Source organism: Oculina patagonica, chromosome 10 (assembly GCF_052425735.1).
Source record: "Oculina patagonica isolate OP01 chromosome 10, crgOcupat, whole genome shotgun sequence".
Classification (NCBI taxonomy): Eukaryota; Metazoa; Cnidaria; class Anthozoa; order Scleractinia; family Oculinidae; genus Oculina; species Oculina patagonica.
Genome location: NC_135767.1, coordinates 23337214 through 23350032, shown reverse-complemented (window position 1 = coordinate 23350032; position 12819 = coordinate 23337214). Strand labels below are relative to the sequence as shown.

Here is a 12819-nt window from a genome sequence, read left to right as displayed (position 1 = left end):
GCTAAAGCTAGGACAAAATTAGGCGAAATTATTTAAGCGTTTAGATCCCATCGCGTGAATTATGCCTCGGAATTCTTCAAAAACAACACTGAAAGCAGTTTTAAACAAAGATTAAACATTTAGAAATTTACTCGTCCTTTTACTGAAAACGAACATTGTTTAGAAAAGAACTGGCTTGGAAAATATGCAATGAGCTTTAATTTTTAATGAGGTAATTTCTAACTGCTTGGAATATGTAAGATATATGAGTTGGAGCTTCAGTTGAAAGCGTGCGTGTTTAATTCAATTTTGTGCGTAGTAGATGTTAGTACACGCAAATGCCTATCTTTCAGTTTCGTTCCCTTAAAACTCCCTTGACCTTAGCGAGTTGTAAACCTGTGTTATGCCGAAGAACCTTCAGAGTAGTAAGAATGAAAGCTGGCAATATTTAGCTTGTCATCTACTGAGCTTGTTACATTTTTTTCACCTGTCGGTCTAAATAAAAAATTCTAAAAGGGCTTTTTATTTTTATTTGTTCTTTGAAAGAAAATATTATACCTCGCGCCACTTGCTGTCATCGTGTTAATTAGAAGCTTTTTTATATGAAAGTTTTATCACAAATCCACTTTAATATTCACTCATAATTTGGCTTTTTTAAAGTTTTTCACAATGAAAACCAATTTTTTTCGGCGCCATAAAGATTGCACAAGATACACCAAAGCTTTCAATTTGTTAAATAAACAAAATATAAGTGAAGAGTCGCCAACTGATCTTACATGTTAAGCTTATCAGGGAAAAGCTAAAACAGTTGCCTCCCATAGTGACTCTACAAGACAAGCCTTAGATGTTTAGAAAAGCGTCTGCGTGTATCAAAACTTGTGACTATTTTTTGAACAGGGGTTATTAGTGCATGCATGGGTTGGAAACATAATGCAGACGACACGCCTAGCTTGGTTAAGTGCAAACCCACGAGGTGTAGAAATCCGTTGCTAGCCTGTACCCATGTTAAATTTCCTTTCTAAAACTGAGTACATTATATATAAAGTATTGTGTACTTCTGAAAACACGTTTGCTCCGTGGGAGTAAGGTTTTACGCCTTTATTAATCACCTATTGTACAAACATTCCTCACTTATTTAGCGGTATTTTAGTTTCACTGTTCTGTTAGCCATCTTTGGCCAGCTAATTCGAAAAACACAGTACATTTGTCTCAGAAATTTGGTATCGTGTTAAAGCTAAGTTTGTATGCGAGAAATAAACTCGTCAAAATAACGCCTGACTACGACTAATTCATTTCAAATTGTTCCGCAAAACCGCACAAAACGTTTTCTCCTCATATTATGCATGAACATGTAGGCGTAAATTTAATCGAATTTTGTGACTTCTCTAAGATCTAAAAAGAAATGCTAATTAATAGGACATTGTGTATAATATCGAGACAAACTCAGACATTTCAACATTAAGCAACATTTATTATTATTTTATTTTGACAAATTCCAAGAAAAAAGTACATTTTTTAATAAATAACGAATATCTCTAAACACCTTTATTTTTATTCTATTTACAATCTAGAATATACATTTTTTACACTCAAAACTTCTTTTCCACTAGTTGCTTCAGCTATTTATTTTTCGTCTTAATAGCATCGAAGATAATTAAGTACATGGGCTAAGAATAATTGCTTTGCTAATGTTAAGCTTTCCTAACTGAGCGATTTAGAGTTACAAAGAATTTTCTTTTTACATTGGGATCTAAACAAATTCTTCAACATTTCACCAAATATTTCATTATCAGATCTACAAAACTGTTTCAAAACTATAAACGTCAAGTACATTTATGTATTTTACCTCGCTTTTCTACAGAAAATCCAAATAGAAGTTGAACGACTTTCGTGAATTCTACTATTTTTTTTTGTTATTGTCTTTGTACTTTAAAACCCAACCCATAACATCATGAAAATCAGGTGTTATCCCGTGAGCTTCGTACTCTTTCCGCCTTAAGAGTCTCAGAGATACTTAGAAAAACAAAGCGATTTGTTAATTATTATTTTTTCCTTACTAATGAAGCATTTGCAGCATGTGTTAGAGCTGAAGCTGTCTTGTGGAAATCACTTACCACAATAAACAAACTAACTTTTCTTGGCCTTTCTCGCTTTAAAACCGGGATGAATTTATTTGTCTTCGTTTTCAGCATGAGCGCTTTGAATGTGGCTTTTTAAATCGCATCTTCGAGTGAATGAAACCTTGCAAAACTTACACCTGTAAGGGGAATTATCCGTATGAACGTGCATATGAAACTTTAAATTGGACAATTTATTGAAAGCCTTTTGGCACAAAGTACACTTGTACGGTTTTTCGCCTGTGTGAATGAGAATATGATTTCGCAAGTTTCCCTTCTGATGAAAACCCTTCCCGCACCGGTCACAAATAAACTCTTTTTTGTCGCTATGCGTGCGGACATGTGTTTTCAGAGTCGACGAACGGTTGAATGCTTTCTCGCAAACATGGCATTTGTAGGGTTTTTCCTTCGTGTGAATTATCTTATGCCTGCACAGCGTAGAAGACAAACGAAAGCCTTTCCCGCAAGTGTTACAAACAAACGGCCGAGCGAATGTATGATTAGGCATTTTAAGGTGAATAGCCAGGGTGTATTTTGTCTTGAAAATCTTACCGCATTGATCGCATTGGTACGGCTGTTTAACCTCCCCGGGAATTACAGGCTTTGGTGGGTTTATAAAGGATATTTCACGCTTAAAAAAATTATAAGGTGCTTCCCGAGGAAGGCTTACATGTAAGTCTTGACCCCATCCGAAATGGTCCTCAGCTCTCTCAGTGTGCATATTACTGAAATCTGCACGGTTCTTTAGATCGTGAAAGCTGCTCGTCACTTCATCAGGCCGTACTCCAATCTGGTAAAAAGGGCTGAAAATGGAGAACTCACTGCTGGCTGTAAAGGCCATAAACTGGTTATTTATGGCTAGAGCTCTTGCAGCATTGAAATTAGCTTCTTGACTTCGCGGAACAACCCAAGGCTGTTTTCTGATTTCGGTCAGCAAAGGCTTGTATTCTTGTTCTTCTTCTTGGACTTGTCCTAACGGTCTGTTCTTTTCATCCGCTTCTGTGTAAACCAAGACAAAGCCACTGTGTTATTTTACAAGAATTACAAATTCTTTGTTTTCAAAGTTGCTCTTATATTATTCAAAGGTTTGCCAGTTGTATGTTTAAGCTCCTGTAATTTTCTCTCTTGGACATGTACAGAAAACGGACCTACAATGTACAAACCGATTTAATCAGATGAAGATAACTTAGTGAAAAGCGAAGTGATAACCTCAAGACGGTTTGACTTCTGAAACACATACACGCCTTTATTTAAATACCTAGGCTAAATATAAACAAGAAACCAGACAGTTCAAAAAGCAAAACTAACTGATAGAGCTTTTTTTACTGATGATAAAACAAACTTTGACTTTTAACAAACCTCCTTCTTGGATCTTGGTGATCTTGTTATTTCTGCTCAGTGAGCTTGGCAAGGATCGTCTCTTCAAAAGGAATGACTTCGGCATTTTAGGACAAATTCGTTGACTTCCCTTGTTCAATTTCGCTAACCGTTAGTAGCGGTTTTTGCTACCCTCAGTTGGCTCAGTGCTCAGGATGAATTCTGAGTGCAGAACGGGCTAAACGAGACTGAAGTGAAAACGACCTTGCGATGCGTTTAGTAGTAATCGGCGGCTTGTGAATACAATGTTGTGACTCTTTCTTTACGTGATTGTGCTTTCGCTGTTTTATTGTAAAGCGAAGTAAATGGTCTCGGATGTGACACGTGCGGTGCCGGTCCAGTGAGTTGTTAACACTCAACGCACGCGCTCCTTTTATTGTGTGTTCTTTGAATTACTGGAGTAGGTCCAGCGACGGGGCGATTGAACTAAACCAAACAACAAGTGTTAAGTGCATTGTTCGCCAATAGAAAGCCCGCACATGAAACAAAACCTATTGTTGATTGCACCTGTATTGCCATAATAAGAAATAATTGACAGATTCCTATTAAACTGGCATCGCGCATAAACTGAGCTGGGCGCGACGGCCAAAATTTATTAAGCTTCAGGCAAACTTCAGGTCTACATCTAATACGAAGTGTTATTAATAGTGTCATAACAGGTTTTTGTTTTTCCTGTCCGTTTATAGTGAACCCACTGGCTGAATAGAGACGTGTTTTAATTCATTATTAACGGTCATGATTAACTCAAGACATTTGCCTTTTTGGTTATTTACTTCTACGTCACATTAGTCGCCTAATTAGGCCGATATAATTCACTGCATGCCCAGTAAATAACTGACAAATTGATGAGAAGAGAGTTAAGACTTCCGTTCCCGATTCAAATAATGAAAACATAGTTCTGCATTACAAAAACTGAATGTACAAGTCATTTAAAAACTTTATACTTCTTTGGTGCTGCAAAATAACCGTAATTTGTCACCGATTTTGTCACCGTGAGGGGCCATTTATCATCCGTGTTCAGAAACAACGCTCAAGCCACGGGTCTCAAACAGTCACCAATGTAAAACGTGTGTTTGTTTTTGTTTCGTTGCTTCTGGTGCACGCCACCGTTTATCGCATGTATTCTTTACTCTAGTTGTCGCACGCCGTGAATTTCTTTCACGGCACGCTTAACTGTCATAGATCTCATTTTGAGGTTTTGTTTTTCGCCCGCTTTTACCAGTTAAATCTAATTTCAGAACGTCGTTGGGTAGTAAATTTTAAACTGTTTACTTTAAAGTTCTTTCACTGCTCCAAAAGTAGACAGTTTTCGCTCATGCCTAAAACTTGCAAAATTGCTTCCACCTCGGCCAACAGTTTCGTCAACTAACGAGGTTCTTTTTTTCGCAACCGACTTCTCAATTGTCTCCAAGGAACTTATTGCTAAGACTACAACTGAGCGTTACTCCAACTGAGCTGATTTGTCGAAGTCTCAATTGGACATCGTTATTATCAAGCATTTTCATGCTGTGTTTTTATTAACTTTCATTTTATGTCAGACGCCAAAACATGATGTTCAGAATTTATAAGTGGGCACTCGTTAGGCCTTCTGCAAATGTCGGTTTTAAAACCACAGTCGGTAACCGAAGGAGCAGCGATGTTCTTCCCTAGTTTCTTAAACAGCAAGCATTGAATTGTGTTATTCTTCAAACTGTAGTCATCCTCAAAAGAAATAAACTCATACTAATTATGGCTTTTCAAAACAGGAATTGTGAATTAATGAATGCTGTTTTAACTCAAGAGTTGATTGTTCAAGGATCACTCAGCATCACTCAGTTAGATGTTCGAGAATTGAAATGCGCTTAAAATGTAAAATACGTATTTTACCGAGTATAACGAGTATGAAAGTTAGTATAACAAAAACTAGGACGTTTAAAACGTAAATTGAAAATGGTGCATACCAAATTGAGTTTCAAAAACAGACTACAAAGTTAATAGCATTTCTTTTAAGACCCCCTTGTTTGACGCAGCTTTCAAATCTTAAGTGAACTCTTTCCTTGTTTAAGCCCGACCTGGTTTTGTTTGGGCATTAAACTGATTGGAAGCCGTCATCTTCACCTGTTGTATAACCTATTTCAGGACATTGAAACCTGTTAGAAAAGCGCGTTGTATATGACATAGTTTTTAAACCTGGTGTTTCTTATAGAGCGGAAGTTGTTAGCCCGCCCTCAATATTAGCATTTCACTTTCCTCTAAACACGAGCTTAAGGTATAATCATTTTCGGCCATACATTTTTAACCATTTTCAAGGGATAATAAAACAAGGAAATTAGGTTCTCGAAATCCTGTTATTATCGTATGTTGAAAGATATTTATGGTTGTGGTCTACAATCATGAAATGAAAGAAACTGAAAGAATAATAATAATAATAATAATAATAATAATAATAATAATAATAATAATAATAATGAAAAATGAAAAAAATAAAAGAATAAAATAATAGTAATAATAATAATAATAATAATAATAATAGTAATAATAATAATAATTAAATTCAAGAATGTTCAGTGAAAACGCAAATAAAAATTCCCCAAGTTATGGTACTCTTAAATCGCTAAATAAGTGCACGCAGCGAGCCATTTGGTTTAGTCTATTGTTGGACAGATCTTCTGATAAAGAAAAAGTTACTACGACTAGAGACTAGAGGCTAGAGGTTAGGCTTTATATATGGACCCCCAAACTTTCCACTGAGATATCAGGTTTCCTAACAAGACCAAACTCTCCTTACAAAAAGCTTAATAATTTAATTTGGCCCTGAAATGTCGTGAAACAATTACAACGCGCGCGCGTAATTTTCACCGTTTTAAGAAATAAATTTTCTTTGGCCTAAAGTTATTCTGACTAATTAGCTCAGACAAGCGAGTACAAACAAAGTGAGTATTCTTACTCTGACATTTAATTAAATGACACCTGTTGTATTTACAAAACCTTTTTATTGCCGAATAGGTGTCATCTACAGACAAAACTAAGTCTGCCCTAAACAGGCGCCTAAAAGACACCGAAAGCTCATATTTTCAGGACATGTCAATCATAATAAACTTACTACCAAACTTCAGCCAAATATATATTGTCCCAGCAATTTAACGTTTACTCGCTAAATTAAATACAACACAAAATGTTTATTAATCATTTGCATACGGTACAATTTAACAAAGAGATCGGGAAATTCTTTAAATACTCATAAAATACGATAGAGTTTATGTACTTGCTTGAGTGCTCTGCGGCTAGTCCCATTTGCATCTCAAATAACTGATATCCCATAAAAAAATTAACACTTAATAAACTTCTTGTCGTTGTATTCTCATACCGAACTCATTTTGATTGAATGAATGATTTCTGGTCAGCTAGAACATCTAGCTTCTTCCGTCTGTAAGAAGGGGTTATTATCGAAGCCTTTAAGCGGCAAATTTCTGCTCCTGTGTTGACGATGGCGGGGGCTAATTTGCAGTTGCATTCTTCCAGATACAGATGCTTAAACTCACAACAAAACGATTGAAACAAAATGTAATGAATTTTCTCAAGTTTGGATTAACATAACCACGAGGCCATCTCTTGGATAATAAAGAGAATAAAAAGGCGGAAATATTATCCATTGTTTTGTGCAGGGCCTCCTGGTGAGTTATTCTATGACTGCTCTCTGTCGCATGATTCAAATTATCTAATGACTTTAATAATCGGTTCAACTCCTTTTCGTTTGGAACTTAAAGGACCACTTTAGCGAGGCGTCAGTTTAAATAAACTGTAAAATATGTTTTCAGAGATAAGTGCTTTACTTAACCTGCGAACACAGACGTATTTACGACAGCCGGAAATACGTCTGCGTTCACAGGCTATGCTTTACTTAGCAATTATCAATAATAATTTGCCTAAAAATCCCGACGGTATAAAATACACATAAACTTAAGGGGGCAGTGCTAGCATTCTTGGATGAGAAGCTGAAGACTTTAAAATTATGATTAGGTCCTTCTTGCCAAAAAATGCTGTGGCTTTTCAAAGTCTTCTGAGTCTTCTTAATATAGTTAACCAGTTTTGTGAAGCGGTTTTGTAGTAGCCGCTGTCCATTCTATTCTTTTTCCACTCGACCCAAACCTGTCACGGCCGGTCGCGGCCGCGAAAAGGGTTGTCATGGATACGTGTTCTTATTCCAGTCACTTCCAAAAGGATGCAACACGGCACGAAAAGAATGCAAAAATTTGTCATTATCCAGAGCACAAGGTGTTTGACAAAAATCAAGAATAATAAGACAAAGTAGATGCACTCAGTCGAGTCATCAAAACTTCCGCGCGCGAGGGATCAATGAGCGAGCTACTAAAAGGTTTAGAGTTACAAAGTAAATCCCCATAAAATTGCGAAAATTCCTCGGGGGGGGGGGGGGGGGGGGAGGGGCGAATATGCCATACCCCCCTCTCTTTTCAGTCCGAGTACAAATCTTGAAACCGACGGCAAAAGTAGATCGACTTTGTTATTTGTCTTTGTCATTCTTCCGAGGGTTTCCTCTCAGAGTTCTTCAGTTATCCTCCCTCCACAAAAATATCTCCATGCACGTAGGGGCTCTTTTTTAACAAGCTCCTAATAGCTCTTCCTTGTTAAGAAGGTAAATAGATTGCACATCTTTTTTTATATATTTTACCAGTTGTAGAGTTAAAGCCACAGTTTTAATCTGCAAACAACACCGTACTAAAACTACAGAAAACCATATACTTGATAGATAATCTTTTCCAGGTTACCAGAATTTTTTACATACTATGTGGAGACCTGCTACACGAAATATGACAGTCAAAATTAAAGTCCAGAGGAACACTTTTCCGTTGCGGTAAAATACAGTGTCGTGGCTTGACAAACGTACCCTGGTTTTATCACAGGGTCGGCCAAGGGTTTCATCCATGGTCCCTTTAGCTTGCTATACATCAAAAAAGAAAGAAATTATTAACCTTCATCAAAATTTGGGGATTTGGGTTATTACTTCTCATTTTGTTTATACAGTATACCACAGTTTGGAAAAAATATATACCCCTGCCTACATCAATATTTCGTAATCACTGTCGAAAAATTAAAACCAAGCCAACTAATAAAACCAAACTAATACCAAAAGAAGAAAAAATACACCCACTGCATATCCAGAAGAAATCAACAAACAACCATTTATCTGATTTGTTGCCATCTCGAGGACAAGGGGTTGCCCTGAGTTTAATGTAACAAGCAGAGAGCCATCTGAAGATACTTTGAATTTTTCCGTGGGATTCAACACATTCCTGAGGGTTTTTCCCGGTTCGTACGGGGAATTGCTGATTTTTATCTTGACAGTTGTAATCCGCGTTGTTATTACAACCAGTATCTTCCCTCTTGAAAAAGCGTAAGCATCTGATTGAACGTGTCTCTCCACCTAATGGGACAAAAAAGAAATTGTAGACATTAGCAGCCAGGGTCTGTTATGCGAACTTGGTATAGTTGAAGGTATTGCGATATCGTGCGTGTGGGGAGGGAGGAGGGGAACACTTATTTTAATAATTTTAATTAGCGAGGCCATAACTGGAAAAGGGGGGGGGGGGGGGGACATATATAAAATGGACTTTGCTGAACATTTGCGAGCAATCAAGCAGAGCTTTATTCTACAAGGGAGACACGAAACATTTTTCAACTAAGTAAGTCTTGCGGGCAACGAGCACTTTTCTAAAAGCTACTAAATCCACTATAAACCGGAGCATACGAGCACTTCTAAAATATGCGAGCACTGAAAACTGAGTACCCCACAAAAATTTTGCGAGCATTCCGAATAGAAGTCTAATTTTGAGAGCACTGCAAAGTTTTGATGGAAAAATCATGACCCCCTACTAAAATATTGGCACAATCTAAACAAGAGTATCTTAAAAGGGCTGCTCAGGATGGGAAGGGAGTAAGTATTCTTGAGCTGACTTATCCCGTTCATATATCTGAAGCTTCCGAAAAAGGGGTGATGACTCCTTTCATTCTCTTCTCGATAAGGGGTCTGGATGGCATTAAATTTAAAAAAAGAATGCAAGGTATTTGCTGTAAACGCATTGTTACGCTTTCCTCTCTGTTATAAGGAGGTTCAAGAAGTCGAGGGTTTGAAAAATCAGGTTTTTTCTGGCACGACTGTAGTAAATTTTTAATTTCTAATTTATATCACCTGTTTCTCCTGCAGCCATTCATTTCCAAGAGCTCTTCTGAATTTAGTGAGTGTCTGAATAAATTTGTACAGCGGACTCTCGGTGGACATAAAAGGCCAAAGAGATTCACGGTTATTAGGGTCTTCACCGCCGTCAAACCCTTGCTCTGTTCCGTAGTACACTATTGGAATCCAGTCCCCCATTATCACGAATGCCAGCTCATTCTTGAGTGCGGTGTGGCTTGGGTTAAAGTTCAGGAATCGTGGTGTGTCGTGGTTGTCCACAAAACCTCCAAAGACAGATCTAATTGAAAATAGAGAAAAGTGAGCCTTTCGTGCAGTACCGTTTCCGACTTTATGCAAAACCAGTAGCGAAGTACTCTATCTACTTTTCTGTAGCTGGCTACATCTTTGAGATAAGTTAACTGAAAGGTAAGCCAACGGATTAAGCGATACCCACTACGCCAGGTTTCAGCTGGTTAATTGAAAAAACAGGGCCGAGGGCTGCCTTCGCAAAGCCAACCCAACAACTGCTTTGTAAGACAAGTTGTACACACCATAAAATTAAAACAAAATTACTGTTACGAGACGAATTCACGTCCGCTGATATTCAAAGGTCGATCTGTCACACACTGCACAAGCTCTCACGAGTTTGTGCGCCGCGTAACACTGTAATGCCCTCGTGCATGCAACTTGTCAGTTGTAATGTTCATTTAGAATATTTGTTTCCTCTTTTAGTGGGTGCCTGTAAAAAGCTATATCGAAGAAGAAGAAAGGAGACCACTATAAAAAAAATTTTTTTATTAGTTGAATAATCTACGTTTCATTCGCAAACATCTATTTCGCTTCTATTATTTATGGTTTCTGGTATTTTTTTCATTTTGTCAGCAACATGTTGGTTTTTTTTTGTAATTTTTTTCGACGTTTGCTTTATACGTAAGTAAACACAAGAATACACTACTTAAACAAGCTATAACTATAAATAGAAAATAATTTAACAGTCCTATTTACTATAGTATTGCGTTATTTACATGGCAGTACAAAAAAAAATAAAAGAGCAGGACAGGTGAGAAAGGGAAACATGTTGGGTTGCCATAGAATTTACCTGTCCTTGTAAATCTCATAAGTTTTATTGACAGCTACACTAAGTGAAGTAAAGTCCTTCGACTTGTCTTGGAAGACCCATCTCAGCGCCCAATACATCGGGTAAGCCAACAAAGCATCAATATACTCCTGGTACTGACCCACATACTCCATCGACCCGCAGGGTAGGGGACCGTTGCTGGCCTCGCCGACCATAAACACCCCTCCAGCCTTACGAAACTCCGCCCAGAATGGCTTGGGAACTTGTATGGTTGTGTCGAGTCGATAGCCATCAAATCCGAACTCATCCGTCAAATCTTTGATCCATTTTAGTAACGTTTTGCGTACAAATGGAAGGCTTTGGTTAAGATCGGGCAAGTTTGCCAGCCAGTAATTTTCGATTTTCCACTGATCTTTGCACTCTTCAGGCCATTTTATGTAAGGATGACGAGGATGGAAGTACTTTGAATCGTTGAAAGGAACAAAGTTGTCGAAGCTCATGGAGACATTTGGTGAAGTGTCTGTATTCCAGCTAGTGTTGGTTGGATATCCCATGTGATTGGCAACAACGTCTGCCATTACCCACACGCCTCGGTCATGACAAGCTTTCACCAGAGACTTCAGATCCTCCCTGGTTCCAAAATTCGGGTTGATTTCAAATATGTTCTGCGCCCAGTATCCATGGTAACCATTGACGGTGTTGGAAACTATAGGGGAGATCCAGATAGCATTGGCGCCCAGGCCCGTGATGTAGTCGAGGTGCTGTTCGATACCTTTAAACGTTCCACCGCAATACTTCCTTAGACTATCGCACTTTTTGGACGGTAATGCTCCCGACGGAGCAAAGCGATCCGTCAAGAGCTGAAAAAAAAAAAATATTCATGTATCTTATATTCACGAATCCAATAGCACTCAAAAGAGAAAAGCAAAGGAAGACGGGAGGGAAAAAGTGATTTTGGGAGGGAGAGGGTGGGGGTGACGTGGTGTAAAGATATGGCGTCAAGGTGAAACTAGCAGACTTTGAGTATCAGTTGAAGCCCAGATGCCCAGATGCGAAGCAGTTTTTTCCTTTTTGGAAATGACTGTGTAATGAAACCGTTGCCTATGTTAACAGCCTGTTGTTTACAGTCCTACTATTTTTTTGCTCGTCGCGTCAAACAGCCCTGCATGACTCGACTGCGGAGTGTAAATGAAAATCAACACAGGGGTCTCTTTCTTGCGTGACAAGTAATTATTGCATGACTACAAAATTCCTTTGTTGCCGAAAAACTACAATAAAGGAAATATATATAAGATGGGCGGTAGAAAAAACCGTCACAAACGCCTTCGACTCGCAATTGTCACACAGGGAAACAAACCATATACCTACCGACCAAGCACCAAGAAATTACATTTCATTTCGAAAGTTGATTACCTATCAAAATTAAGAAAAGTGTCATTTCGAAAATTGAGATGAAGATCAGGGTCTTTGTTGTCAGATCGTGATAAAAGGTCAAAAAGTGTGACATTCACGGCAAAATCGTGAAAGCTGGCATGTCTCTTCTAAGAAGGACAAGTGAATTGAGATACCATCGGCATCGATCCTGTCGATCAGCAGAATCAAGCAAGCATCTGTTTTCCTGTAGAGGCGCTGGGGGCTTTGCTTTGGTTCTTTCTATCGTTAAAACGATCTTAATTGATATCTCATTCGGGCTTCAAAACGGTTTAGTTATGAAGAATTGTCGAAAATTTCCTTGACGAATACCTTAGTCAGTCACTTCCGAGACCTTCCTAGCTATCTAGGTTCTACGTAAAAGTCAATAAAATCAACACGACATTTACCTGATATATTACTCTTCCTTTCCATTCCTTAGCTGTTTTTCCATCGCAGTGATGAAAAGTGACGGCAATAACAACCAACAGTGCTACAAGACTCGTCCGCAGCATCTTCTTGATCTTGCAGATTATGCAGCCGAGTACTGAAATAAATTCAAATGTCACGAGACTTCGTAGCGTGTCACATTAAAGAATGCCTATTGGCTCTTTCATTGGTAGTTATTTCAGCTTTGTTTTCCTGAAGTATTAAAAGGTCAAGCTAACAATCTTCTGACATTTTTT

At 38.1% G+C, this 12819-nt stretch overlaps 2 protein-coding genes across 2 annotated transcripts; both read right to left on the bottom strand.

The window, feature by feature from the left end:
* Window positions 1-1500: 1500 nt before the first annotated feature.
* Window positions 1501-5772, bottom strand: LOC144628072 (uncharacterized). The gene is made up of 2 exons (XM_078486126.1): window positions 3456-5772; window positions 1501-3095 (listed from the first exon to the last, which is right to left on the bottom strand). Exons 1-2 carry the CDS (start codon window positions 3538-3540, stop codon window positions 2149-2151), a joined length of 1032 nt encoding a protein of 343 aa, XP_078342252.1. The 5' UTR covers window positions 3541-5772; the 3' UTR covers window positions 1501-2148.
* Window positions 5773-6611: 839 nt separating this feature from the next.
* LOC144667492 (uncharacterized) lies at window positions 6612-12680 on the bottom strand. The gene is made up of 4 exons (XM_078528913.1): window positions 12544-12680; window positions 10745-11583; window positions 9661-9943; window positions 6612-8895 (listed from the first exon to the last, which is right to left on the bottom strand). The coding sequence occupies exons 1-4, from the start codon at window positions 12646-12648 to the stop codon at window positions 8578-8580; spliced, it is 1545 nt and encodes a 514-aa protein (XP_078385039.1). The 5' UTR covers window positions 12649-12680; the 3' UTR covers window positions 6612-8577.
* Window positions 12681-12819: the final 139 nt, after the last annotated feature.